General features: G+C 52.7%; 2 protein-coding genes across 2 annotated transcripts; both read left to right on the forward strand.

Moving 5' to 3' along the window:
* Positions 1 to 369: 369 nt before the first annotated feature.
* On the forward strand, positions 370 to 14776 carry ALAD (aminolevulinate dehydratase). Its single transcript, XM_006268276.4, has 12 exons — positions 370 to 532; positions 5408 to 5534; positions 5740 to 5790; positions 7215 to 7311; positions 8081 to 8216; positions 8303 to 8386; positions 8839 to 8927; positions 9270 to 9325; positions 10105 to 10192; positions 11450 to 11536; positions 12245 to 12374; positions 13620 to 14776. Exons 1-12 carry the CDS (start codon positions 385 to 387, stop codon positions 13685 to 13687), a joined length of 1161 nt encoding a protein of 386 aa, XP_006268338.2. The 5' UTR covers positions 370 to 384; the 3' UTR covers positions 13688 to 14776.
* Positions 14777 to 14875: 99 nt separating this feature from the next.
* On the forward strand, positions 14876 to 22882 carry HDHD3 (haloacid dehalogenase like hydrolase domain containing 3). The gene is made up of 2 exons (XM_006268277.4): positions 14876 to 16267; positions 21882 to 22882. Exons 1-2 carry the CDS (start codon positions 16154 to 16156, stop codon positions 22623 to 22625), a joined length of 858 nt encoding a protein of 285 aa, XP_006268339.2. The 5' UTR covers positions 14876 to 16153; the 3' UTR covers positions 22626 to 22882.
* The last annotated feature ends 1188 nt before the right edge of the window (positions 22883 to 24070 follow it).

Genomic DNA, 24070 nt, shown 5'->3' on the forward strand with positions numbered 1-24070 from the left:
CATTGCCTCAGGTGCAACACAGATGTGCACGTCCAGGCTCCATGCAGTCAGTGACAGCAGTGACCTCTGAGAGGGCTCGTCCCTGCGTGCAGCTCCAGCCCCAGGCGCGGAGGCCTGTACACCCCCGGCCCAGGGCCCTCTGCTGCCTGCGCTGCCCCGCGGCACCTTGGGCTGTGCAGCGATGAGGCCGGCCGCGTCTTCCCAGCCCCTACTCTTTATTCCCAGCTCCTGATTCCTTACAACGCCCCATCTTAATCTGACCTTCATTTAGGGTCATTAGGCATTTTACATATTCACTAGCACATGTGCCTAGCTAATGAAACCCTCTCTCTCTCTCTCTTTAGGAGGCGCAATTCATTCATAACAGTCTTTTATTGCGTCTAGATGAGCTTTGAGAAAGGAGCTGGGAACAAGCGACCCGGCCGGGCCCCGCTCCACGTCTGGCCCGGCCCCTGCAGGCGGGGCGGGGCGGGGCCGCAGGCGGGGGGAGGCCTCCGGTTCCGCGGTGGGAGCGGAGCGGAGCGCGGCTCGGGTGAGTGTCCCCGCGGCGCGTCCTTGCGGTGCCTCGTGGGCAGAGGCCGGGCCGGGCCGGGCCGGGCCGGGCCGGGGCTGCCCGCGATCCCGGCGGCTTCTGGCTCCAGGTCGGAGCTGCAGCAGGAGCCCCGGCTTGGCCCGGCCCCGCGGTGCTGGCGGGGCTGGGGGAGCCCCGGGGAGAGGCGGCGCCGGGGTCCCTCGGACGCGGTCGTGCGTGGGGCGGCGGGGCCGGGCGCGGTTGCACGTCCTGCACGTCACCCTCCTTCTCCCGCGTGCTCTCGTGGCCGCTCCGGCAGCGGTGCCCCCGCTCGGCTCGGCTCGGCTCGGCTCGGCTCCCCCCAGGCCGGCGGGCCGTGTGCGGGGCCGCTGCCGGTGCCGGAGCAGAGCGCTCGCCCCTGGCCGGGCAGCCTGCAGATGCTTTCGTAACATCCTGGGGAGCCTGGCACGAGCCTCCCTCTCTTTCCCTCTTGCTTTTTCGCCGCTGGCTGTTCCACCAGGGGCATTTTCTCCCCTTGGATGGTGCTACTGCCTTGCACACGCTGGCCCTCCCGGCCGCCCGGGCCACGCAGGCGAGGACTTCTGTCCCGTCTCTTAGGAGCTGACAAACTCCCTGGCTCATGAACCAGCTTCAGCTAGAAGGAGGTCCTGGATCATCTAATGCCCGTAAACAAGGCAGCAATAGTTAATGTTTGGCAGAGTTTGGGTGGAAATAGTATTCACCAAAGCTTCTGCTGAGCAGGCAGGGCTGAGAGCCAAGGTGGAAGTCCAGCATTTTTTTTTAGCTTGGAAACAGCTGCTGCTTTGCTCTTGGATAATTGGCACTCTTGGGCACTGTTAATCCTGCTGTCCCATCAAGCAGTGCTAGGAAGCCGTCCACCTTCAGTAGCTCTGGCCTTAAAGCAGCACTTCCACCTGCAGTGGGATGCCTGTGAGTCCAGTCAGCTGAGCTAAGTCATAGTCCCCGGACTGGTTGTATCCAAGGTCTGTATGAGTTCACCCCAATCCTGCAGAGAAAAGGTAGGTTTGGGGCTGATCTGTTGTTTCAGGAGTTCATGCCTGACCTGCCCTTCCCTGTTTGTTCCTAGCCATTGGTTCTTGGCTTGCAGGACTTCTGCCTGTGATTCACTGTCAACACAGAGGTTATTCACCCTGCAGGGATGGGCTGACGCGTTGCCCCTTTGTGCCAGGCACAAACACAAATCCTGTTTTTCTCAGTGACTGAGGAGATCAGAACATCCCACCCAGAGCCCTGTTCTCAGGGGCACCAGCTGCTGCCTTGCAGTCCAGGTGCTTAACTCTTGCCTTGATCTGCAGCAGAGTGGATCACAGATCCATCTGTTATAAGGATTATTCAGCCAGTTCCCGCCAAACTGATTCTTGCTACATCAAGTGCATGAGTGGAGGGTGGAGCAGGGTGGCTGTCTGCAGTGTAATTTAAACGTGTCCGTACAGACAGCAGGTTATCTGCAAATATTGCACAGAACAAAACGTTATCTTTCTGCTCCCTCTGGAACAGATGGAACAGGGCAGCATGCTCTTAGGACTGATAGTGTTAGGTCCCATCCCTCCCCACTTACTGACTTCATAACTGTCCAGTCACCTTCACCCTAATTAGATTGTTTTAAAAACACTAATTTACTTTTTCCAGTACTTAAGTTAGGTGAAGTAACCTCACCTTCCCTGCCACAGGTTACTTGAAAGATAAGGTGGGATACTTTACGGGTGGTTCCTCAGCACTGCTGTTACCAAGCGTACAGTGCCCTAGCCTAGAAGCACTATGGATAGAAGATGCATCATCAGGAAAACTCTCCTTTGGTGCGCCGATCCTTGGCTAAACCAGTGACTTGCATGATTGCTGTCATATTCCCCTAAGGCTCTTACAAAACACCTTTTGTAGAGAAGCCTACAAACTTCTTTTCATAAATCTACTGCATACAAAACATCATGGACTCAATATAGACATGGGATTTATAACACATTACAACCTGCCTGACATTTAATTTGCCAGGTACCTGCCTGTCCTTACTATTTACACTCTCCCCTCCACCCCTCTCCTCCCCTTCTTTTTCTACCCCTTTGTCTTCCTAATTTTCAGCTATTTACTTTTTCACAGACTGCCTCTTTTCTACCTTGGAGAACTCAACTGCAGCTGAGTCTCCCTTGCTTACCTTTGGCATTCCTTCACCCACTATTTTCCCCTTCCCCTCCTCTCTTCTCTACCCATTGTTTTCCTAATTTTCACCTATTTACTGACCTCCTGTCACACTTTTAGTTAATTTCATTTCTTGGAGATCTTGGAACAATAGCAGAGACTTTCTATGCCTGAAGAAGGGTGCTTGTGCCCAAAAGCTTGCAAAGAACTTTTTTCCAACTGCTCAGTTGGTCTAATAAAAGATATCACATCTACCCAAAGAAGCCTGCCTGCCTAAGGTTTTTCAGCATATCCACCCAGATGACTGCGTACCTCTGAGCCATGGGATTGGATGAGCATGGATTGGGAGGTGGCCATTTCTGCAAAATTTAGATCTATTCTTTTCTCTACTTCCACCCTTGGAGGTGCAAAAAGAACTTTCTGCCTGAGTCTGCAGACAGACCAGGCCTTGCTGATGCTAGAGGCCTTTCTAAGCTGTAGTAACTTATTGAAAGTGGAAAGACTGATCAGCTTCATAGCTGCTGTTCAGTTGCTGAAGGGCAGCAGTAACTCTAGCAAGATTCAGGTCAGATGTTGCCACCTGAATTGGGCATAGGGCTTAACTGGGGCCAGTACAGCCAGGTAACTGGGGCCAGCATGGGAGGGTAACTAGGACCAGTATAGCCAGGCAACTGGGACTAGGCATATTTGGACCCAACCTTCCCCTTCAGGCCAAAAACAGGCCTTTAGGTTGTCCAGTTCAGCCTCCTGCATGGCACAGGCGAGGGTGTTCAGGCACTGCAGTGATGAGTACCTGGATAAAACTGATAAGACACTTTCATTTTGATGAGGATCTCTCAGTTTTCCTTGCCCGCTTCCCTTCCATTACTGGCGGGGCCCCCAGTTTCTCTAACACAGTCTCTTAGCCAGAGCTCCCCTTGGTGCTGCAGACAGTGTGACCTTGGAGACCGAGGTGGGGGGTGACTGACTGTCAGCAGAAGTGTGATGGGGCTGGGCAGGGATACCTTTTGGGGTTACAGGGATCAGCTTGCTCTCACTGGATCCAGCTTGCTCTCACTGGATCTCAGGGCTGTTTGGAGCCAAGGCAGTTGAAGGGCACAGGCTTTATCTGGAGCAGGTCAGGTTGATGTCCTGCCCCAGATGCATAGGTACGTGCTGGCAGTGGGGTGGAGCAGAATTCCCGACATAGCCGTGCCAGAGGGGACAGGGCACTACCTATGCCACTACAGCTCTTGAGTGATTGAAGGTTTTTCAGGCCTGCATGCGTGGTATGGCTCTGCAGAGCCAGCTGCAGCCTTTGAACCTACTCTCAACAAGCAAGTGCCCTTCCAGCTGTTGTTTTCAGGGGTTCCTGTTTGTGGTAATCGCAGTAGGAGGCACCGCACTGCTACAAAGTGACTCATCTCCGGGAACATGCAGCCTTTATTTCCCAGCTCCTGCAAGGACCTTTCTTCTCAGCAAGCCTCTTCCAGTTGGAGTCTGGTCTGGAGGATCAAAGCAGCTGCTTTGTTTATTGCTTTTCCTTCCCTGTGCAAAATGTAGCTTTCACAAATGTCTGCCACTGACGTCCAGGCTGTTCAGGACTCAGTCCTGGGCCCATACCACTGGGCCAAGGGGCCAGGGACAGCAGAAATCCTATGGTGGGGCTAGACACTAGTGCTTTATCCCCCCCTGAAAAGCTTGAGAGCTGGGTTCCCCCAGGTACCTAGGCTTGCTTGTCACCATGGCCACTCCACAGGCGTTAGACCCAAAACATCACCTTGTATGACTTCTCATGCTCTTTACTTCTTGCCTTGTTTGCTGCTTGAATTTGGCAGCTGCTGTCACAAGCTTTATCCCTGGCATGCAGTTCTGCTGCTCTGTCACTCTGGCCAGCTGTGCCAAAAACCCATTGTAGTTGATACAGGAGAGGAATCACGGGGCACCAGGGAGAATGTGCTCTCTGGGACCCACCCCTCTAAATTAGCCAGGGCTGAAAAACTTTGGTACTAGCATGCCCAGGATGGCAGAAGGGTCCTGGCCTAGTAACCAGAAAGACAGCAGCCCTGGTGCTGTGCAGGTGACACAGCAGTTGGCAGCCCTGGCAGTCTTGATGCATGCATGATGTATCTCTTGGGGGGAGCTCCCAGCAGCATCTGTGTGTTACCTGGAGGCTTCAGTGCACTTGGCTTGGAATATCACAGACTGGTTCTTTGGCACAACTCCTGCAGTCCTCAAATATGCTTTATAAGGTACTCTTCAAGCTGAAGGTGCCTGCAGGTGCCCCCTGGGGTGCCTTGTACATGATTGACAAAGTGGGTCCAGCACAGCATCACTGTGCTGGGAGATGGTTTGTGGTTATATATGGGGGAAGTTTAATAACTAGCATTTTCATCCATGGAAGTCTGGGTGCTTTGAAGGAGTGAGTCAGCACCAAACCCTGCTTCTCAGGTAGGAAACTGAGGCATGAAAAGGAGAAGGTCTCTCTGGAATGCAGGTCTCTTCACTACAGCCCACTTGGCAATGCTGCCTCTCTCCCAGTCAGGCTGCATGGCTGGAGTTGCTTCCTGGCAGTGCCATCACCTGAGTTGTGGCATAGACCCCCTGTGCTTATGAGAGGGCTGCCTCTAGTCTGTCCCCTGGAGCATGGCCTTGCTCAGGTTGCCAGGAAGAGGTCTTTTCCATCTCTGGCTTTGGCAGCTCTTGCTCAGATGCAGCCTCTTGTTTCTCTTGGTCTTTCAGACTCAGTTTCCGAGATGCAGGCAGACTCCATTCTCCACAGCGGCTACTTCCACCCCGTTCTGCGCTCCTGGCAGACCGCAGCCACAGCCTTTGATGCATCTAACCTCATCTACCCCATTTTTGTCACGTAAGTAGCTCTCTGTACTGGGGCCTGAGTGCAGCCAGACAGGGAATGGTTGAGGCCTGGCTCCAACTCATTCTCTTGGCTGCTCAGTTTCTCATGTTGGCTGTGTTAAGCAATTTGTGTGTACCCCTGGGCTCTCCCTTCTTTCGGCCTCCCTTTGTGTGGAGCCCAGTGCTGACTGCTTGTTTGTTCTATATGACACCTTCAGTGACAACCCTGATGCAGAGGAGCCGATCGCCAGCCTCCCCGGACAAGCCAGGTAAGAGCCTGCAGAGATTCATTATGAGCCAGGAGGGTTTCACTGTAATGCTCCTGTCCACAAGGGCGAGGGCCTGGCACATGGCCTGGGATGGGCACAGGCTGAAGGAGGCACCCTCCTGCTAGGAAATTCCAGTTCTTACCAGCTGTTCTGTGCCTCAGAGTGTGATGTGGCCAAGGCGGACAGAGCTCCAGGCCATGCCTTGCTGGTCCATCATCCCAGCTGCCTGAGTGATTCTTGGAGGGGGCCAGAAACCTCCCAGGAAGCTGCAAGTGGAACAGGTGCAGCCAAAGTGGGAATGCTTTCTGCAGAGCGCTGGGATAGCTACTCTGAGTTCCCATAGTGCACCAGTTATTTCAAATGCTCCATATCCTGGGGAGGAAGAAGGGCAGCTCCAGAATTAGCAGAAAGATAGGGCTCCAGCAGCAGGCAGGTTTCCCCTTTCCTTCCTGTACAGGAAGCTGTCTCTGAGCATGCTATGGACCTTGCTGGGCTAGTGGTAGCCCTGCTGTGACTCCCCTTATTAGCCTATTTTGTGTGAAAAGATGGTGGGGGGAGAGGAGGGGAGGACTCAGGGATTGGGGGAAATGTGAAGGAGGGGGTTGCTGAATAAAATCCCTGCGTGTAGTAGGTCCAGGGAACCTGGCTGGCAGGAGGCAGGCCTGAGCAAGGGCAGTGCCAGCTGGATCTTTGCCAGCAGTGACACTGTCATACCTGCCTTTGGGCTTGGGGAATTAGGCTACTGTTCTCTGGGACAGAAAGCACCCATTGCTCTTTGCCCAGCCTGGCCACAGTGCTCCTCAGTTGCCCTTCTGTTCATGCCAATGCCCTTTGGGGGTTAATTGCCTTCTCAATGCATTCACCCAGTGCCTCTGGGCCTGCTCTGGGCAGGCAAGGTCAATGCAGAGGGGCCCCAGCCTGGCCCAGCAGAGCCTCAGCAGGAATACTGAGATAAATGTGGCCAAGGACAGTGCCTGCTCGCCCTTGGAGAGGAGACTGGGCAGGGATCAGCTCCCTCCACATCCCCAGCACAGCAGATAACTCTTCAGTAGTTTCCTGCCTCTTGGAGACCCCAGATAAGGCCTGAGGTTGCTCCTCCCTGCACTGGTCCCAGGATCTCCAGCTGGCATTTTCTTGAGCCATCTGCAGTGCATTGTCTGACTTCAGGCCGGGTCCCGAGCTACTGCAGGCCTTGTAGGGGCTGTTCCCAGTGCATCCTTTCTCTTCACAGCTGCACACTTGCCCACCCCGGGGAGGGTGCCACTGGGAATGCTCCATCACCTTCAGCTACCTCAGGGTAGTAAACACTGCCATCAAGCCTGCTCACAGTGTCCCTAAAGCAACTGCCCTGCAGAGGGAGCCAGGAGTGGGGGCACTGGGCTGTGCCCCACCTCGCATCCCACCCACCCCACTGCCTTTTCTAGGTATGGCGTCAACAAGCTGGAGGGGATGCTGCGCCCCCTGGTGGAGGACGGCCTGAAGTGTGTGCTGATCTTCGGTGTGCCCAGTAAAGTCCCCAAGGTCAGCTGGGGGGAATGGCTGCAGATGGGTTTCAAGCTGTTGGCCCTGGCAAAGCCAGGGGGAGGGGGGATGAGGGGAGGGAAGAAGGAGGATGGAAAGGTGTCTTGTGAATCCTCTGAAAAATCAGCTGAAACCCTTCAGCTGCATCTTTGCTGATTTGGGGAGGTCCTTGAGTTGTAGGGAGGTTCTTGGGTTATGATAAGAACACGTCGGCTCAGCAAGACAAAGAAGTTGCTGCTTGGATGGGAGATCTCCAGGGACCATCCCAAATGTTGTGGGTATTCTATGTGGCATCATTGCAGACCCCATTATGCCTGTGTAATGCAAGGGGGAGCTGTAATGCAGGGTGTAGGGCTTGGTAGACTCCAAGTGAGAGCTTCCTGTGCTGGCCCCATTGCTTGAAGGCACTGGTGTTGCAAGGAACAGGGTAGATAACTTGGGCTGCGGCATGCGCTCCTTCCGGCCACTGAGCACAACTTGTGCTGGGGGAGTTGTGATTAGGTGGATGAGAATAAAATCCTCCTGATTGCTTACTGCCTACAATTTCCCTGTCTTTCCCAAATGCCAAAGGTATCTCCCTGGCCAAGCCCCAGTGCTCATGTCTGCATCCCATCTCTTGCACTCTCCACAGGCTGTGAGCCCTTTTCTTTTCTCAGTTCTGCAGTGCAGGTGCCCCAGCAGAGTCTGGGTGCAGTGTGTGAGGGGACCTCTGTGGAGGGGTGTGACCCTTTAGGATATGTATTTAAAGGAGCATGTTTCCTCCCTTCAGGATGGAAGAGGCTCCGCTGCTGACTCCAAAGACATGCCAGCCATCCAGGCCATCAGGAAGATCCGCTCCTCCTTCCCAGAGCTGCTGATTGCCTGCGATGTCTGCCTGTGCCCCTACACCTCACATGGACACTGTGGTGAGTACCACAAAGATGGGGACCACAGAGCAATGGGCAATGCAGGCTGGTTCAGTTCCCTTCTAGTTCCCAATCTTGTTTTCCAGGCATCCTGCGGGAGGATGGCACCATCCAGAATGAGACCAGCTGCCAGAGGCTGGCAGAAGTGTCACTGGCCTACGCCAAGGCAGGTGAGAGGTCTTCCTGGAAGTAACCAGTGGGCTGGGATGATTCTTGCTGATGCCTTCCACCCCACTGCAGAGCTGGCAGCAAATAACAGTTGGTCCCTGCCAAGATTGGGCCAATGTTTAGGGAGGATACAGGTGCCCAAGACATGCTGATATCACAAGGAGCTGCACATACTTAGGCCTATCCCATGTACCTCTGCTTCTACCCACTGTTTGTGGAGTGTCTGAACCAACTCCTCTCTTCCTCTAGCAGAGTGCAACATACTCCCCCAGCCAACATGAATGGTAACTTAGCAGCAATTCTCCTGAGCTCCTGACTGTTGAAGCCTGCCAATTCCAGCAAGTGCTGGGAGTTCAGATTGGAGCCTCCCATTCCAGAAGTGACCCCTGCCCCTCTCCCCCAAAGCAGGGAGTGCTTTCTGCAGTTTCTTAATGTCTGTGGTCTCTCCTTTTAGGATGCCACATCGTGGCCCCTTCAGATATGATGGATGGACGCATTGCATCCATAAAACATGCCCTGATCTCCAACAACATGGGCAACAAGGTGAGCAGGTGACAAGCATATGCTCTTGTCATGAATGGCTCCACCTGGAGTTCTGTATGGCAGGGACATCACAGCATGACCAGGGTGTGGCAGTGAGGGGTTCCTCTCTTTCCACAGCAGTTGGCCAACAGATTGCATGGTAGATGCCATGGAGGCACTCCCCAGAGCACATGGTTGGGAACAGAGTAACCTGGGGATCCAGGCCACACTAGAGAGGAGTGGATCCAAGGTCCCCCATGAATGGAGAACTGGAGAACGTCATGCAAAAAGAACAGCTCCCCCAACCCAGTTGTTGACCAGGACACAACTGTGACATTCCCTGTGTCTCTCCTACTTCCATAGGTCTGTGTGATGAGCTACAGTGCCAAGTTTGCTTCCTGCTTCTATGGTCCCTTCAGGTAAGCTTCTCACAAAGGCAGGGGTGAGTGTGAGCAGCCTGTGTGCCAGACTTCACCTCCAACCCCAGAGGGCTTGCATTTGACCTAGGGATCTAAACTAGGACTCAGCCAAGAGTCCTGCATATAGGTTCTGGGACTCAAGATAACAGGTTCTCTGTGGGGGCAGGCACATGCTGTCTCCCCTACTACCTCCAGAGTTGACTTCTGTGCCCACCCAGCTTCACCTGGGCCTCTGCTCACAGCCTTTTGGGAGCAAGGGTGGGCAGGGTAGGAGTAGCAGGAGTTAACATCTCCAGAACCCTGCTGGTGAATGGTATGGATCTTTTCCTTGTCCCTTGGTGTGTGTCAGGACAGGCCCTAGCTCACTCAGCTGTCAGGTTCATTCCTGGAGGAAGCTTACCAGTGTTAGGAATTGCAATTTACTGGTGTCCAAGGCCTCCAAGGGTCCCCTGGCTCAGAACAGGGATGGAGAAGGTCTGAACTGCCTGACTCTCAGCCACCAGGAGTAGGGGGGACAGTGATGAAAGACCATGTCTGGCATGTGTCCCAAGGGAGACTGTTCAGTGGGGCAGTTGGGGTTCCTAGCCTGTTGTGTGCAATGGGGTGAAGGCCTTCTTAGTTGCCCCCACCTCCTGGAACTGAAAGGAGAAGTTGGGGCATTGCCCCTGCCTCTGTGTCTATGAGAGGGCCACCCTGTTGCCTGAGCTCTGCCAGAACTGTTTGGTGGGAATTCTTTGCAGTCTCATACTGATTCCTTGTCTGGTCTCTTGTGTTACCAGAGATGCTGCTCAGTCCAAACCTGCCTTTGGAGACCGGCGATGTTACCAGCTTCCTCCAGGTGCCAGGGGCCTGGCCCTGCGAGCTGTGGTGAGTGAGCTTGCCACGGGGGATGCCACACAGCATCCCACAAACCCAGTTGTCTCAGGAGCATCCTCATCCCTGGGCCTTTCTCCTGTTTTTCATGTCCTGATGTGAACACTTATGTGAGAATTGAGGTGATGCTGAATTGTGCTGGGGAGTGAATTGCACCTGTTCCTGCCCTCCAGAGAGCCTGGGCACAGCAATAGGGCCATGGGCCCATGCATGCCGAGCTGAACAGGTGCCTCTGGCTGGGAGAGGAGTGTGTCAGGGGAAGTGGAACCAAGTGCATAAGATTAGCTGTGCACCATGAGGGAGGAGCAGCAGTGAATTGCGCTGGCTTGGAAGAGCTGTGAGTTTCTCCTGTGAGCTGGAGAAATGTCAAGTCCTTTGTTACCACCCAGCTCACCAATTGCAGCTAAATTGTCTGTTAGCAGGGCTAATGCCTTTTCTTGGCATGTGGGGCTTCAAAAGTAGGGTTAGGAGAGGCTGGTTGTACTGGAGCAGGGCTCTGTCCCCCATCAAGCTGGCCTCACCAGGGGTCCATGTCACAATCTCACATATATTTGCCCCTCCCAGGCACCAGAGCAGCTGTTCTCTGATAAGGAGAACTGAACTTCCCTCTCTCCCACCCCAGACCTGCTTGCCCAGAGACTTCAGGACCTGCTAAGCCAGGAGCTGTAGAGCTGGCTCAGCCTTCCAGTTTCTCTTCAGCTCTCTTGTAGTTGCCAGCAATGTGAAACCAGAATGAGGACTGAACTCCGACTCTGCATGGAGTGGCTAGCTCTGGTGCAGTGAAGAGCATCAGCCTATTTAGCACCTCTGGCTATTCTGTCAAAACATTGCTCCCTGTCCTGGTCCTTGTTTTGAGCATAACAGCCTTCCTGCTAGAGGAAGAGCAGAAACGTGACTTGTGTTGGCCTTTTTGACACATCTCTCACACCTGGGTCTATGTGGTGTTGCAGCTCCCACCCTGTTACTGCATGGAGGTTCTTGCTGAGTATAGAACAGCTGCTGTTGGTCCCTCTAGTTGCTGCGTGCATGCGTTTGGGGGAGGGACAGAGGTGGGTTAGGGTTGCACAGAATGCGCAGAGTGCTAAAAAGAGCCAGACAAACTCAATCTCTCCTATGGGAAACACTGTCTCTTCCCTCTGGCACCAGTTCCTAAGCCACAGCTATCAGGTGAACCAGCTGGTCTTGCCATATTCGTGTCCTGCCCCATGTCTGTGCAACTCGCAGATTCCCGGACTTGTGTTCTCCTTCCAGGACCGAGACGTGAGGGAGGGAGCAGACATGCTGATGGTAAAGCCGGGGACGCCCTACCTGGATATTGTGGGAGAAGTCAAAGCCAGGGTAAGCTCCACACATGTCTGCAGGGGAATGATGCTTCTAATATCACTGTAAATGGAATGAGAAGCTGTAGGGTTGGAATAAGCTAGTTCAGGAGGGGGACCCCTTTAAAACCAGAGAGGCCTCTCAGCCTCACGAAGGGCATGGAAGGCCTTGAGCTTCCTCAGATGAGTGTGTCCCCTGGGGAAGAGCAGAAAGGAAGAGGGCCTTTGTGTACAGACTCTTGCTCTTGGTTTCTCCATGATGCTCCAGTCTGGAGGACATTCCACATCATTCAGTCTAGGAGGAGACCCTGGGGGCCTGCTGCTATAGCCTGTGCCATGATTAGAGGTTTAGTTCCTAGGCTGAACTATGAGGTTCCTCTGTTTTGTCAGCTCTGCCTGCTGGGGCTGCTGCAATCTTGCTATTGGTCATCTCCACATTTTTACTCCTTGCACTCCATGCATTTGTACAAATCTAGCCATGTGGCCAGAGTAAGCTATCGCATGATGTCCAACAGTGGCCTCTGCTCCCCTGTCAGACCATGGCTGTGTTGGTGGGATTGCAAAGGATATGTACAAGCTGTCTCCTAATTTCCAACTTACAAAGCCTTGGGTTTCTGTGACTGCAGCAAAAAATGCATTGGACCCCTACTTTGTACCCTAGACAGAGCTCAGAAGAGCTATACCCTGCAGCTCAGTGTTGTCTCACTAACTTTTTTGCTGTTTTCAGCATCGTGCCCACCCACTGGCAGTTTACCATGTATCTGGGGAGTTCGCCATGCTGTGGCATGGAGCAAAGGCTGGTGCCTTTGACCTAAAGGCTGCTGTGATGGAGGTGATGAGAGGGTTCAGGCGAGCAGGTGAGTGGGAGGATGGGTTGGCTTTGTACCTAACAAGTACCTTAGGAGCTCTTTTCTTTGCCTCTGGGTCCAGTGCAGGAGGGGTGGCATTATAAAGCCCTTGCAGTCATTCCAGGATTTCAATGCCAGTCAGTGATGTGTATTGAGCTGAAGGCTGACATTGGACCACAAAGCCAGGTCTGAGGGAGGTGTTCACGCTTTCAGCCCTTAATGAAGACCTATTTCTAGATCATGCTATACCGCTGCTCTGTGTGGCTCAGGCTCTGTGAGTTTTTCCTATGTAATCAATAACAATTCAAGAAAACCAGGTCTCCCTGACTTTTTAGTAAGCCTGATATGTGGCTGTAGCAGGAGGCTGGAAGCCAGGACTCCTGGTTTTGTTTCCAGCTGTGCCACTTCCTGTGTTACTATGTGAGTTTTTGCATTTTCCTACTCTTCTGTTATACCATTCATAAAGCAGGGATGTCTCCTACTTCCATGGGCTACAGGGAGCCTTCTGGATGAAAGATGCTGTATATGTTAACCTGGGTTTATTTCTGAAGACATCTGGCTGTGAAAACACAGCAGCCCCTCCCTGGTGTGGGTCTTACTTCTTAACCTGGTTAGTTAAGATGAGACACAAAACCTTGCTTAAGCCATGCTTAGGGGGTTAACCCATAATCCTCCCAGTTGCCAGTGCTTGGATGTAATCATTCCACCTCTTTGATCTGGCTTGTGGAGAATGAAAGTTTCTCTACGTGATGCTGGGTGGAAGGAGTCAGAGGCAGGAGTGTGCAGTTCTCTCAGAGGGCCAAGAGACTGCTTGAATTGTGGCCCATGGATTTTACTATAAATCCAGTACTTAAAAGCTCCCCACTGTCAATGCAGAATGTGAGAGATCACATTGCAGGGTTAGTGTTTCAAGACACCTGTGAACACAGGTCTGTGTCACCATTTGTCTTGCTTCCAGTTTACATTGTGAGCGCTAGAAATTACACAAAGCCTGAGATTCTGGAGAACCTGAATGTCACATGGAGCATGTAAATGTGGCCTATGGTCAGTCCATGCCCAGCCTGCAGACTTTATGGCTGCTGATGCTGGGTTAGAGGGAGTGGCACCTGGCCAGGCTGGGGAGCAGGGATGATGCTGCAAGGCTGGTGGGTCCTTCCTGGGGCATAGTATCATTTGCTTTCGGGTAGCAGAGCAGGCTAGCTTAGTGCTGCATTTCCAATAAATCCTCACGTGTTCCTTGCTGCTGTGTTACAGGGGCTGACATCATCATTACCTACTTTGTGCCCCAGCTGCTGAAGTGGTTGAAGGAGCAAGAGGCATGAAGTGCTTCAATAACAGGAACAAGTAGAAGGAAACCTGCAAGGGTTTGAAAAGACTGTGAACCAAACAAGATTCCTGTGGGGTCTTAAACTTAGAGCCAAATTCAGCTCCAGTGTGAGCAGACACAGTGCCATCAATGACACAGGCACTGCAGCCTCAGATTCAGGCTGACTTTGGCCCAAAGACACCAATGGAAACTAGTTTTTACAAAATGTTATTTTAAATTTGGGCTTTAAGGCTGAGACCCTCACAGACCAGTGAAAGGCACCTGGGGCCAGAGCTGATCCCTCCAGCAACCTGCTTTAGCGAGAAACCTAATTTATATGATGGTCTATTTTAAGGTGGGGCATACTAAATTTCCCAGCTGCTACAGGATTCTTTGTGGAGGAGGGACCTATTTCTTACTGCTCCCCTCAGCTAGAGTCACATCCTTCCCAACCCAGCCTGGCTGTTGCTAACACAGTGGGAGCCTAATGCAGGGGATTTGGCTTGCTAAGAATATTGACCTGCTTGGCTCCTTGGGTGTTTCTCAGGCTTTCCTTGGAATTTTCCCCCTCCAGCACACTAAGCAAAACAAGCAATCTCTTTGTTGCAGCCCTCAGCTTCCTGCCCCATGTCGCATCAGCCAGTTTCTTTGTGGAGTCTCTTGTGCTTTCCCTTTTGTAAACACGCTGCTGTTTTAAACGTTTAAATACTTAAACATCCCAAGCACCTTCAGAGCTGAGGGGGAGGGTGGCGCTCCCCCTCCAGAGCACTTGTGCCTTGTGGTCATTGTGGGGGGTAGAGAATACAGTGTAGGTTTTCAGCAGTGGCCTTGCTGAATTTAGGGTGACAGGGTATGGGGGGCTGGGCAATGAATGCTTCGTGGGCTTCAAGAATCAAATGTCCTGTGTAAGGAGCCTGCTGCATGTTCTAACTAATGCTCCTTCAGTCTCTCAGCCCTGGGCACCCAAATGCCTAGCTCCCAGCACTAAATGTCAGTTCTCGCCTTCAGTTCCCTGAGCTGTCGCCTTGTATTATCAAAACAATCATTTTCAAAAATGTTTCTTTGCTTTTCACTAGAATTTTAAAATAACAGGTTTTTGACCCAATGTCTCTGTGTGGTATTTGAAGCTCCGTCATTGCAGGAAGGATCAGGAGTGAAATTCACTGTACTAATTGCTCATTGTCCAACTAGCAAGGGCTAAAAAGTGCTGGATTGGCTGCTGCAGCTGCACTAATGCAAGCAGATCTGTGACCTTCCCTAGAGGTACAGTCAGCTAACAATTACATGCCTTGGTGTCTGTGAACCATGTCAGGAATCCCTTGTGCTGATAGCTTAATGTGCTGCATTCTTTCCAAGGTCTCACAAACCATAAAGAAACCTAGTCCAGGTGATTTATGCTATGGCTTTTCTAGTAGTGGGTTTCTGCCTGTGATAAGTTGAGGAAGTGGAATAAAATCCTTCTTCTCTCCACAACTGAGCAGAGAGACAAGACCAACGCTTTAGATCTAATTCTTTATGGTGGCTGAAAGTTTCATCTGCAGGCCCCTGTGTTATAGCCAGGGTAAAAGGCAAGTGCTCTGGGAGGGGGAGTCTTAGTGGAGTGTAGATGGGATACCGTATTTCCAGTTCCAAAAAAGAGGACACCTGTTGTGTGCACAGCGGGGTGGGAGGGTATATGACTGTGAGGGGCAGTGATATGATGGTGCCCTGGCCCTGCCCATTCTATTGCCTCTCACTCCCAAACCACAGACCCCCAGCCCTGCTGCAGCCCCTCCCTCCCAACCTGGGGACCCCTAGCCCTGCCAGTGGCCCTCACTCCCAACCCACAGGCCCCTGCCCCTCACTTCCAAGCCACAGGTCCCTGCTCCTTCCATCCCCCAGCTGCCCACCCCTGCAACCTTTTTCACACAGTGGGCTGCTGTCTACAGCTCGGCCCCCTCCGCAAGTTGCAGCCCCGTGCCCCATATTGATCAGACGCCACTGCAAGAGGAATGGATAGAAAAAGGCAGGTGGTAGGATCGTGGGGATGTCTTCTGTGCTGAGGCAAAGAAACTAAACTGAACCTGGTAGGTGTCAGGACCCTCGGGACATCTCCTTTGCCCCCAGGCGGCCAGACATTTCCCAGGTGCCTGCACATCTCCAAGTGTCTGCAGGCACCTCTGCCCTCACACAGCTGATCGCAGACATTTGATTAGATTTAAAAAACCAGCCCAGACAGAGATTGGAGGATCAAAAAAGAGGACATGTCCAGGAAAACCTGGATGTATAATAACCCTATAATGAGGGTCCTGTAGTGTAATTGGTAACTGCTAATCCTGAGCCAAGGTCTTCTTTGTAAACTGTAGGGAACGCTAATGCGGGCAGATCCCTAATGCCAGAGAAAGTCTGTGTAGCACCTTTGGTGCCTGCCACTTTAAGGGCTCAGAGCAGGCAGCTGAGTGGCTGGCAGGTGCAGGCCCCGCCCCCATGATGAGGCAGTCACATGACTGCAGGCGGGCCATGGGATTGGAAGAAGAGGCTGAATAGCCTCCATTTTAACTCAGGGCTGAGGCAGCAGTCTGCCCGCTGGCTGCTGCTGCTCAGCTCATGCTTGGAGGTAAGGGCAGGAGCTACCGGAAAGGCGGAGGGCCCCAGTCCTGGGGCATGACCAAAACCCGCACCCTGCTGGGGGGGCAGTTCCCCGGAAATGCCCGGCCGGTCGTCTCCCCAGTGAGAGGCGGGTCGGGGCGCTTTGTAACCCCAGCTCCCACGACCCAGCGGGTAATTTTAGAGCAGGAACAGGCAGTAGGGGCCAGGCGTGTCTGTGGGCACCTGAGCCCCAGCGCGGGGGCAGAAGTGGGTAGAGGCCCGCACAGCGTAGGGTGCCCGGTGGTGCCTGACGGGCTGTGCGTGAGGGGGGTGGAGCGGGGTCTGCACGGGGGCCAGCCCCTGCAAGTGACAACATGAGCAAGCTGCCCGGAGAGGGGCTAGTGGCTGAGTTCAGCCCAGCGTGAGGCGTAAGGGCAGTGGCTGAAGGGCTGTGTGGGCTGGCCAGAGTGTGAGCAGGAAAGCCTGAAGGGCTGTGTGGAGTGGGGCCCAAGGGGGACCCGAAGGGGCTGCACAGATCCGTGGCCCAAGTGAGGGGCGCTACGCATGAAGCTCGGTGGGGGGGGCAGGGTGAATAAGGCCCCGTGAGAGCGGGTGGGGGGTGAGAGGAGTATGCTAGAGGCCCAGCAAAGGGCAGAGTTTAGCCTGGCCTCGCACGGAGCTGTTATCAATGTGTGATGCCCTCTGCGAGGTGTGGGACATGACGTGGGCAGGTCGGAGCTGTGTATAACACCCTGGGCATCAGGGCATTAAATGGGCAGCCTCCCGCATGTTTACACAAATAATTCAACAAGAAGTTGTGGCAGAAGAGACGGGGCAGACTGCCCCAGACAGGTGGGTGGGCCGACATTTGATTGGCCTTGTAACAGCCCCCTGTCACGCTCTGGAAGGTTTTAGAAGAACATCTGAAAGAAAGAACAATCAACATATGGAAATGACATAAAAATGCAATATGGGTTTTCCAAAGAGATTGTGCCAAACTAATCTGCTCACTGATTTGTGAAACAAGGATGCTTTGTCAAAGGAAACATGGAAGACTTAATCTTTTGTGTGAACTTCAGAAAGTCATGGATGCTATATGGCAAACTTATAGTTAAGCTAAATTTAAAGTTTCTGTAATGCTTATGCCCATTTTCTTGAGTACGAGAACTCAAAGCTAGATTAAGAACTAAGGAAAAGTGACAGGAAGGCTGTGTAAGATGAGAGAGGCTGTGAAAGATGAGAAGTAGGGTGGAAGGAAGTGAATAGAGAAGTTCCTCAAAGGTCACCCTAAGACAGTGGTTCAAACTTTTTAGACACAAGGCACCCCTCAGAAAATGCCAGCTGTTAGTTTTCACTTGGTTTTTGCCTACAGAAACATAATGGAGTAATTCTGTTGCAAAGAACACAGAAAGCCCACAGCGGGTCAGAATGTTTTTAACGTAGTGGATTCCTATTTGAAATCTCTGGGTTTATCTTCTGAATCGTGCCTGCCCTCCCAACAGTGCTAACACTGAGTGGCACCCCACAGCACCCTTGAAAGGATCTCAAGGCACCCCAGGGGTCATGACACCCTGATTTGAGTATCACTGTTGTGAAGCCTGATTTGACATAAGTGATTTAAGCAGCAGTAGTAGAAGCATGCTGATGACATTTGCTGGTGATGCAAGAAGCACCACTGATGAGAAATGGGGCGTCTTTCAGGAAGAATTGATTCACTTTTTCAGGACTGGCACAATAGAAATGGGAGGAAATGAAGTGCAAGGTCATGTGCCCCACCCTTGAAAATGTTTGCCATAAAACACAGGCTGTGTTGGAAATGGCAGAGGCAAAAGATCGATTGCCCAGAGCCACACCAAGCGGATGTAACAATGCTGCTCCACAGGGCTGTGATGCAACCGTGTGGGGAGCTGGTTGCATTTGAAGAGCAGGAGCTCAAATGGAAACAGTGTAGGGAAAGGGCAGCAAAAGCCACTCCTATAGGGCTGCCTAGGCCAGGCTGGCTCCTTTGACTTAGTGCTTTTTTTTTTTTTTTTTTTTTTTTTAATTTCATGCATCAGGTCACACCAGTCCAAGTGTTTCTGAATTCCATCCACTGAGCAGAGCCCAATGGTTCAGGTCCATGTGTTATCCTTCAGTCCAGGGGTTTCAGATACTCCAAATCCCTGGCAGGCTTCCTACTTCCAGGCCCCAAGCCCAGAGGTCATTGGAGTTCAGATGCTCCCGTGTCTCACCTGCCCTTAACCAACAAACCAAAGGAGCAAGCTAGGGAGAAATCCCCCATCTCCATAAAATAGGCATGTAGCCGAGATCCTCCCATTGGGAGGCTTATAGTATAGCGGACTGGTTGGGGGCTGTCCACAGTGCGCTGGACATGTCCATGCCCCTCACTGCCATTCTGGGTGTCTGACCTGCTTGAAAGCCGCCTCATGGCACCTCCCCTGCCAGCTATGCCCTTTGGCTCAGTACAGCCCTGCCTGGAAGGGTTGGCAGTGCTTTCTGTAACCCCAAGGACACCTGAAAGGAAAGGGCTGCTTCAAGCGGAGGGTGTTGTAGGTTGGCCCTGATCCCAGCAGGCCTGAGCTACCACTACACTAGGGGGTACATCAAGGGCTTGGTGAGCAATTGTTCACCAGGGCACCCAAGGGGAAAACCAGGAGTAATGGCTACAGACTCCTGAAAAATCAATTCGGGCTCAACATTAGGAAAAACTTCACAGTCCGGGTGTCCAGGCTGTGGAATAAGCTCCCTCCAGAGGTGGTGCAATGGTCTACCCTGGAAATCTTCAAGAGGAGGCTGGACGGTCACCTTGCTGGGGTCACCTGACCTCTGTTGCCTTTCCTGCCTGGTGCAGGGGGCTGGACCTGACAGTCTTCTGAAGTCCCAACTACGGATCTGTAATGGGCGGGGCTGTGCTGCTCACGCGGCCGCCCCGTGACGACAGCCCAGCCTGAGGCCCCGCCCCTGCCGCGCTGTCGGGGGGGTCTTGGCCCCCGAACCGCAGCGCTGGCCTCGCTCGCCACTGGAGCAGAAGTGCCGCGCGCGCTGGCAGGTGCCGCCGCCGTTGCCTGGCTGCTTCCGGTACATCCGAGGTGCCCAGCGGGCCCCCAGCGCCAGCTGCAGGGATGGGTCCAGCGGAGAGCTGCGGCCCTCCCCCTAAGGCGCTGGCCGGGCGTTGTCCAGCCCTGGGGCCAGGTCCCACAGCCCCGCGGCCCTGTCTGCTGCACCAGCTGCTCCTGTTGCTGGAGCACCCGGGACGTTCCCCCACCCCCTGCAGAGTCACGAGTGCAGCGGGGCCTGGGCCATCAGACACGGGGGCAGTGCGAGCAGCCCTGGGACCCCCCCCACTGCCCCCTCAGCTGGGGTTGCTGAGGAAGGGGCAACAGGCCCGGCCTTGCCTCCACCCGGATGTGGCTCAAGGGTTGGCCCTTCCCTCCAGCTGCAGGGTCTTGCTGGGGGGAGCAAGGTGCCCAAGTGCAGCACCCAGACCTCACCTGCGGGAAGGAACAGGTGGTGCTCCCCTTTGTATCAGCACCTCGCTTTCACCAGGTGTTTATGTGGGCGCTGCCTGTCCCATGACAGTGACCACATGTCCGGGTTTTCCCAGACACGTCCTCATTTTTGGCCCCCAGTCCTTGTGTCTGGCAGGTTTTTAAACTGCAATCAAATACCTGGATTTCTGGCATGTGTGTGCTTGGGCTGGGGGGCAGGGGGCTGTGGGGCAGGAGTGAGGGGAGGCAGGGAGGGGCAGGGGCTTAGGAGTGAGGAGCAGGGTCAGGGCACCGGCATATCACTGCCCCCCCATGATTGTATGCCCTCCCCTCTTCCCCCCAGTTGTCCTCTTTTTTTGATACTGGAAATATGGTAGCCCTCTGTGGCCAGATGAGGCTAAACCAAGCAGCAGGGAGCTATGGCCCTCGCTCGGGGCAGCGGCTGGGCACCTCTGCGGCATGAGCTAGCAGTCTCGGTGACCTGTGTCCTCTCAGCAGCCTGCCCCGCCGCCCTCAGTCAAGGGTCTGCAGGCTCTAGGAGCAACAGGCCAACTCAGCGCAGCTTTCTGAAGGCAGCTGCCGCTCCCTTGCCAGTGCCAGAGTCCTGACCCAGCAGCCGCTCCCCTGCCGCCTAATTCCTGCCAGCGTCCCTGCCCCAGACTCACTGACACATTCTGGCTTCACAGGCAGATGACATTATTTGCCAGGCCTCATCCAGCCCATGGGCTGCAGGGTGCCAGCTCCTGTCCTAAACATTCACAGACTATCCAGGAATGTGGCATGTAGGTGTTCGTCTCTGCAGAGAGGCTGGTCACAGCCTGGGGATGATGAGCCTCCTTCTCATTTCAGGACAAAGTGGCAGCATGTTAATAGGGCAGGATGGTAGGTGTTTGCCCTGCTGCTGCCCTCTGCAAAGGGGATTTCATTCAGTCATTGTCATCAGAACAGCACCTTGCCTGAGACTGGGCATGTAATACAACATGTGGAAAGGAATCCTTACCTAGGGAACATGCTGTTGCACCATTAAATTGTAGGCAGAGTTCAGTACAGATACTGCAACAAGCTCATGGTTAGATCTGCCTTTTGGTGTGTAGTTTTGTGTGAAGCTTAGGTCATTCCTGGTTAATTCCAACTGTTAACTGCTTTTGCTTTTCCTGCTAAACAGGTTTGGCTGTTTCTCCCAGAATATCATCAGGTTGCTGAGTAATTCAGTCCCTCACGCACAGGCTAGTAAACTGAGAGCTCATGTGGTTTTATAGAAGCCCATTGTCTCATGATACCCTCTGTTATACAGCAGATTTATAAGCTTAGTTGTTAACCTCTTTAGCAATGGGAGGATTCCACTTTGTTACAGAAACTTGGCAGAGTTCAGTAGGTTATAATGGCCTATCTACCTCCATTTATTTGCCTTGCACTTGTTTTCCAAGCTGGTGGCTGTGGAGGCCAGGGAACATTGTAATAGTACAGAAAGGAATTAAAATTGCAATTCAATGCAAACGCTGTTCGAGTTTCTTGTGTAAGCAGAGAGAAGTTGTAAAGTGTTAACATTTAGGATCCTTGTTGGCGAGCTGCATAAATTAATGGGAGGAGGTAAATCACTTTAGAAATGAAGTGAGCCTCAATATTTGAAAAAGTTTCAGACTGATTTCAGGAGCATATGCTGAATGAACTGTCCTGAAAAGCGATGGCTTCCCTGCACCCAGAGAATGTCCAGGACGTAACTACCAACAGGCCAAGCTTCCCCTGTTCTGCCCTGCTGTGTCTCAGCTCAGCCCTGCAGGGGACAGCTTCTGAGAGGGGAGATGAGTTTCCATAGACCCAGGGAGAAGGCTCCCAGTAAGAGGCCAGTTGGTACTGCTGGTGATAGGTGCAGGTGATACATACCCAGATCTGCCAAGAACTGGTCTGAGACCCAGAAGTTTGTTTCACACCAGGCAGAGAACAGCAATGGGCTGGAAACCATTTTCAGTCACAGCACAACTGGGTTAAATTTGACCCTGGAGCTGAAAAGTGCTAGAGCTTTTATCAATCCCTCAAGCTGATTACTGTCCAAAATGCTCCTTCCCCTATCAATCTTTGGCTGTGAGAGGGAGGGTGAGGTCTGTGGCTTGTCTGGCTTTTATCCCGGCATTTGTTATTCTAGATTCTTCTTAGTCCATAGGCATTGATGAAGCCATGCTTAGGCTACGATTATTAACATGGGACGTGAAGGACACATTAATCCGGCTCCGGCACCCAGTGGGAGAGAACTACTCTGCTGAAGCCCGAGTTCATGGAATCCAGGTGGAGCCAGAGGCTCTTAATAAGTGTTTCCATCAGGCCTACAAAATCCAGAGCAAACACTTCCCTAACTATGGCTTGAACAGGGGGCTCAGCTCCAAGCAGTGGTGGGTGGACGTTGTGAAACAAACTTTCAGACTCTCTGGTGTCCACGAAGACACAGTCCTTGCACCTATTGCAGAAAAGCTCTATCAAGACTTCTGCATTGCATGCAACTGGGAAGTGTTACCAGGTGCCACAGAGACTCTGAGGCAGTGCAGCCAGCAAGGCATCCGCATGGCAGTCATTTCCAACTTTGACAAAAGGCTGGAGAAGATTCTGTCCCAGTGTGACCTCAGGCACCATTTTGAGTTTGTGTTGACCTCTGAGGATGCTGGCTTTGCCAAACCTGACCAAAGGATCTTTCTGAAAGCCCTCCGCATTTCAGGGGTAGCTCCCCAGCTGGCAGCTCATGTGGGGGATGATTACATGAAGGATTACAGGGCAGCCAGAGAAGTGGGCATGCACAGCTTCTTACTCAAAAGAGCTGGGCAGGCCAACACATGGGAGTCAGATGTACCAGAGGAGCATCTCTTGCCTTCACTACCCCACCTGCTATCTGTTATCAAAAAGGATTAAGAGGGAGCCCCTGACTTCTCAGCAGAGCCCTCCAGTGGGAAAGAAGGTTGCAGACAGTCCTGGTAGGAAGAATTGGGACCAATTGTGCTGCTACGTGGAGGTGGAAGGCTGTGTGGCTTTATTTTTCACCAGGTGAATCAACTACACTGTAGATACTGTTTGGTGTCATTTCCATGCTGCAAAGAGGCACTTACTATCACCATATACAGCAAAACCCTAGGGACAGTCTTAAAATAAAATCCTTACTGTGCTCAGTACTTCTCAGCCACTTCCTTCCATAGCTCTCCAAGGGCTTTGCAGGAGTGGGTCAGCATCACTACCCTCATTTTCTAGATGGGGAAACTGAGGCACAAGGGGTGTGTGATATTTATGGTCACTCAATAAATTAGTGGCCAAGCTCAGAGCAGAACTCAAGTCTTCCAGCATACCAGTCTTGTGCCTTGCAAGTGCTCCTGCTCACAGGAGATAGCCCATGCCACTGGGAACAAGAGTCATGTTTTCCTGCAGACCAAGCCAGAAAAAGAAAACCCTCCTCTCCGTCAGGCTCTTTCCCCCATTAGGGCAAAGGGATGGTACATCTACCTGTGCAGTGTGGCTTGCTGCCCTGCCAAGGGGCCTCACCCACAAAGGAGACAAGTGGTGCTTCCAGCAGGGGCAAGTATGGGTGGGGGCTGCATACTGGCTGTGCTTAATTCTGTGCATCTTTGTCTGAGCCGACCATAGCCCATGTTCAGCTGGCACTGCTTTCCTGGGCTGCACTGACTCAGGAGGCTGCCACTGTCCTTACTGCAATTCCCTACACAATGCTTTCCTCAGCTAGCATCTGCACTTGAAGAAACTGGCCCTTTTCTTCCTTTTTGGGTCCTTGTGACAAGGTATTTAGCAGAATTAACAGATTTGTTGGAATCTGACAGGGCCGTGCCACGAACATTTCTGCTGTGGCCTCAAACTTAAAGTCTCTGGGCTGTCAACCATGCACCTTAGCATCCACACAATGCCAGCCCTGAAGAAGCTGGTGTCTCTTGGAAAGTTTGTACCTCAGGCATGACCCTAGCAATGCATCCTGTGTTATCTATCCCCACACCTCTCACCATAATGCTTACACTGTACCTGGGCAAACTGTTGGGAATGTTGGAAAAAAAGGAAGCAGCTCGGTGTTCACTGCTTAGCTGGGAATGAAAGAGCCAGTGGCCATTTCTTTGCCCAAGTCTCGGAAGGTGCCTTTCAAAATGCTGCTCACAGTGGTTAAGGTTTGTTGGTTTGGCTTCTGTTTCACCCAGGAGAGCATACAAAGCACCAACAGACTCTCCGTGTGCCTGAAGAAGGGTATTTGTAAAAGATTGCAAAGAACAATTTTTCCAATGATTTAGTCGGTCTAATAAAATATATCACACCTACCCAAAAAGCCTCATCTGCTCACAGTTGTTGCCACATGGCTGCTAGTG

Source organism: Alligator mississippiensis, chromosome 12 (assembly GCF_030867095.1).
Source record: "Alligator mississippiensis isolate rAllMis1 chromosome 12, rAllMis1, whole genome shotgun sequence".
NCBI lineage: Eukaryota > Metazoa > Chordata > Crocodylia > Alligatoridae > Alligator > Alligator mississippiensis.

What these genes read in the sequence shown, in the direction of transcription:
- HDHD3 (XM_006268277.4), top strand. Translation starts at nt 16,154, where the DNA reads ATGACTGCAGGCGGGCCATGGGATTGGAAGAAGAGGCTGAATAGCCTC. An exon ending in TGCTCAGCTCATGCTTGGAG is followed by an intron (nt 16,268 to 21,881) that starts GTAAGGGCAGGA and finishes GATTCTTCTTAG; the next exon opens with TCCATAGGCATTGATGAAGC.
- ALAD (XM_006268276.4), top strand. Translation starts at nt 385, where the DNA reads ATGAGCTTTGAGAAAGGAGCTGGGAACAAGCGACCCGGCCGGGCCCCG. An exon ending in AGCCTCCCCGGACAAGCCAG is followed by an intron (nt 5,791 to 7,214) that starts GTAAGAGCCTGC and finishes TGCCTTTTCTAG; the next exon opens with GTATGGCGTCAACAAGCTGG. An exon ending in TGCTTCTATGGTCCCTTCAG is followed by an intron (nt 9,326 to 10,104) that starts GTAAGCTTCTCA and finishes TTGTGTTACCAG; the next exon opens with AGATGCTGCTCAGTCCAAAC.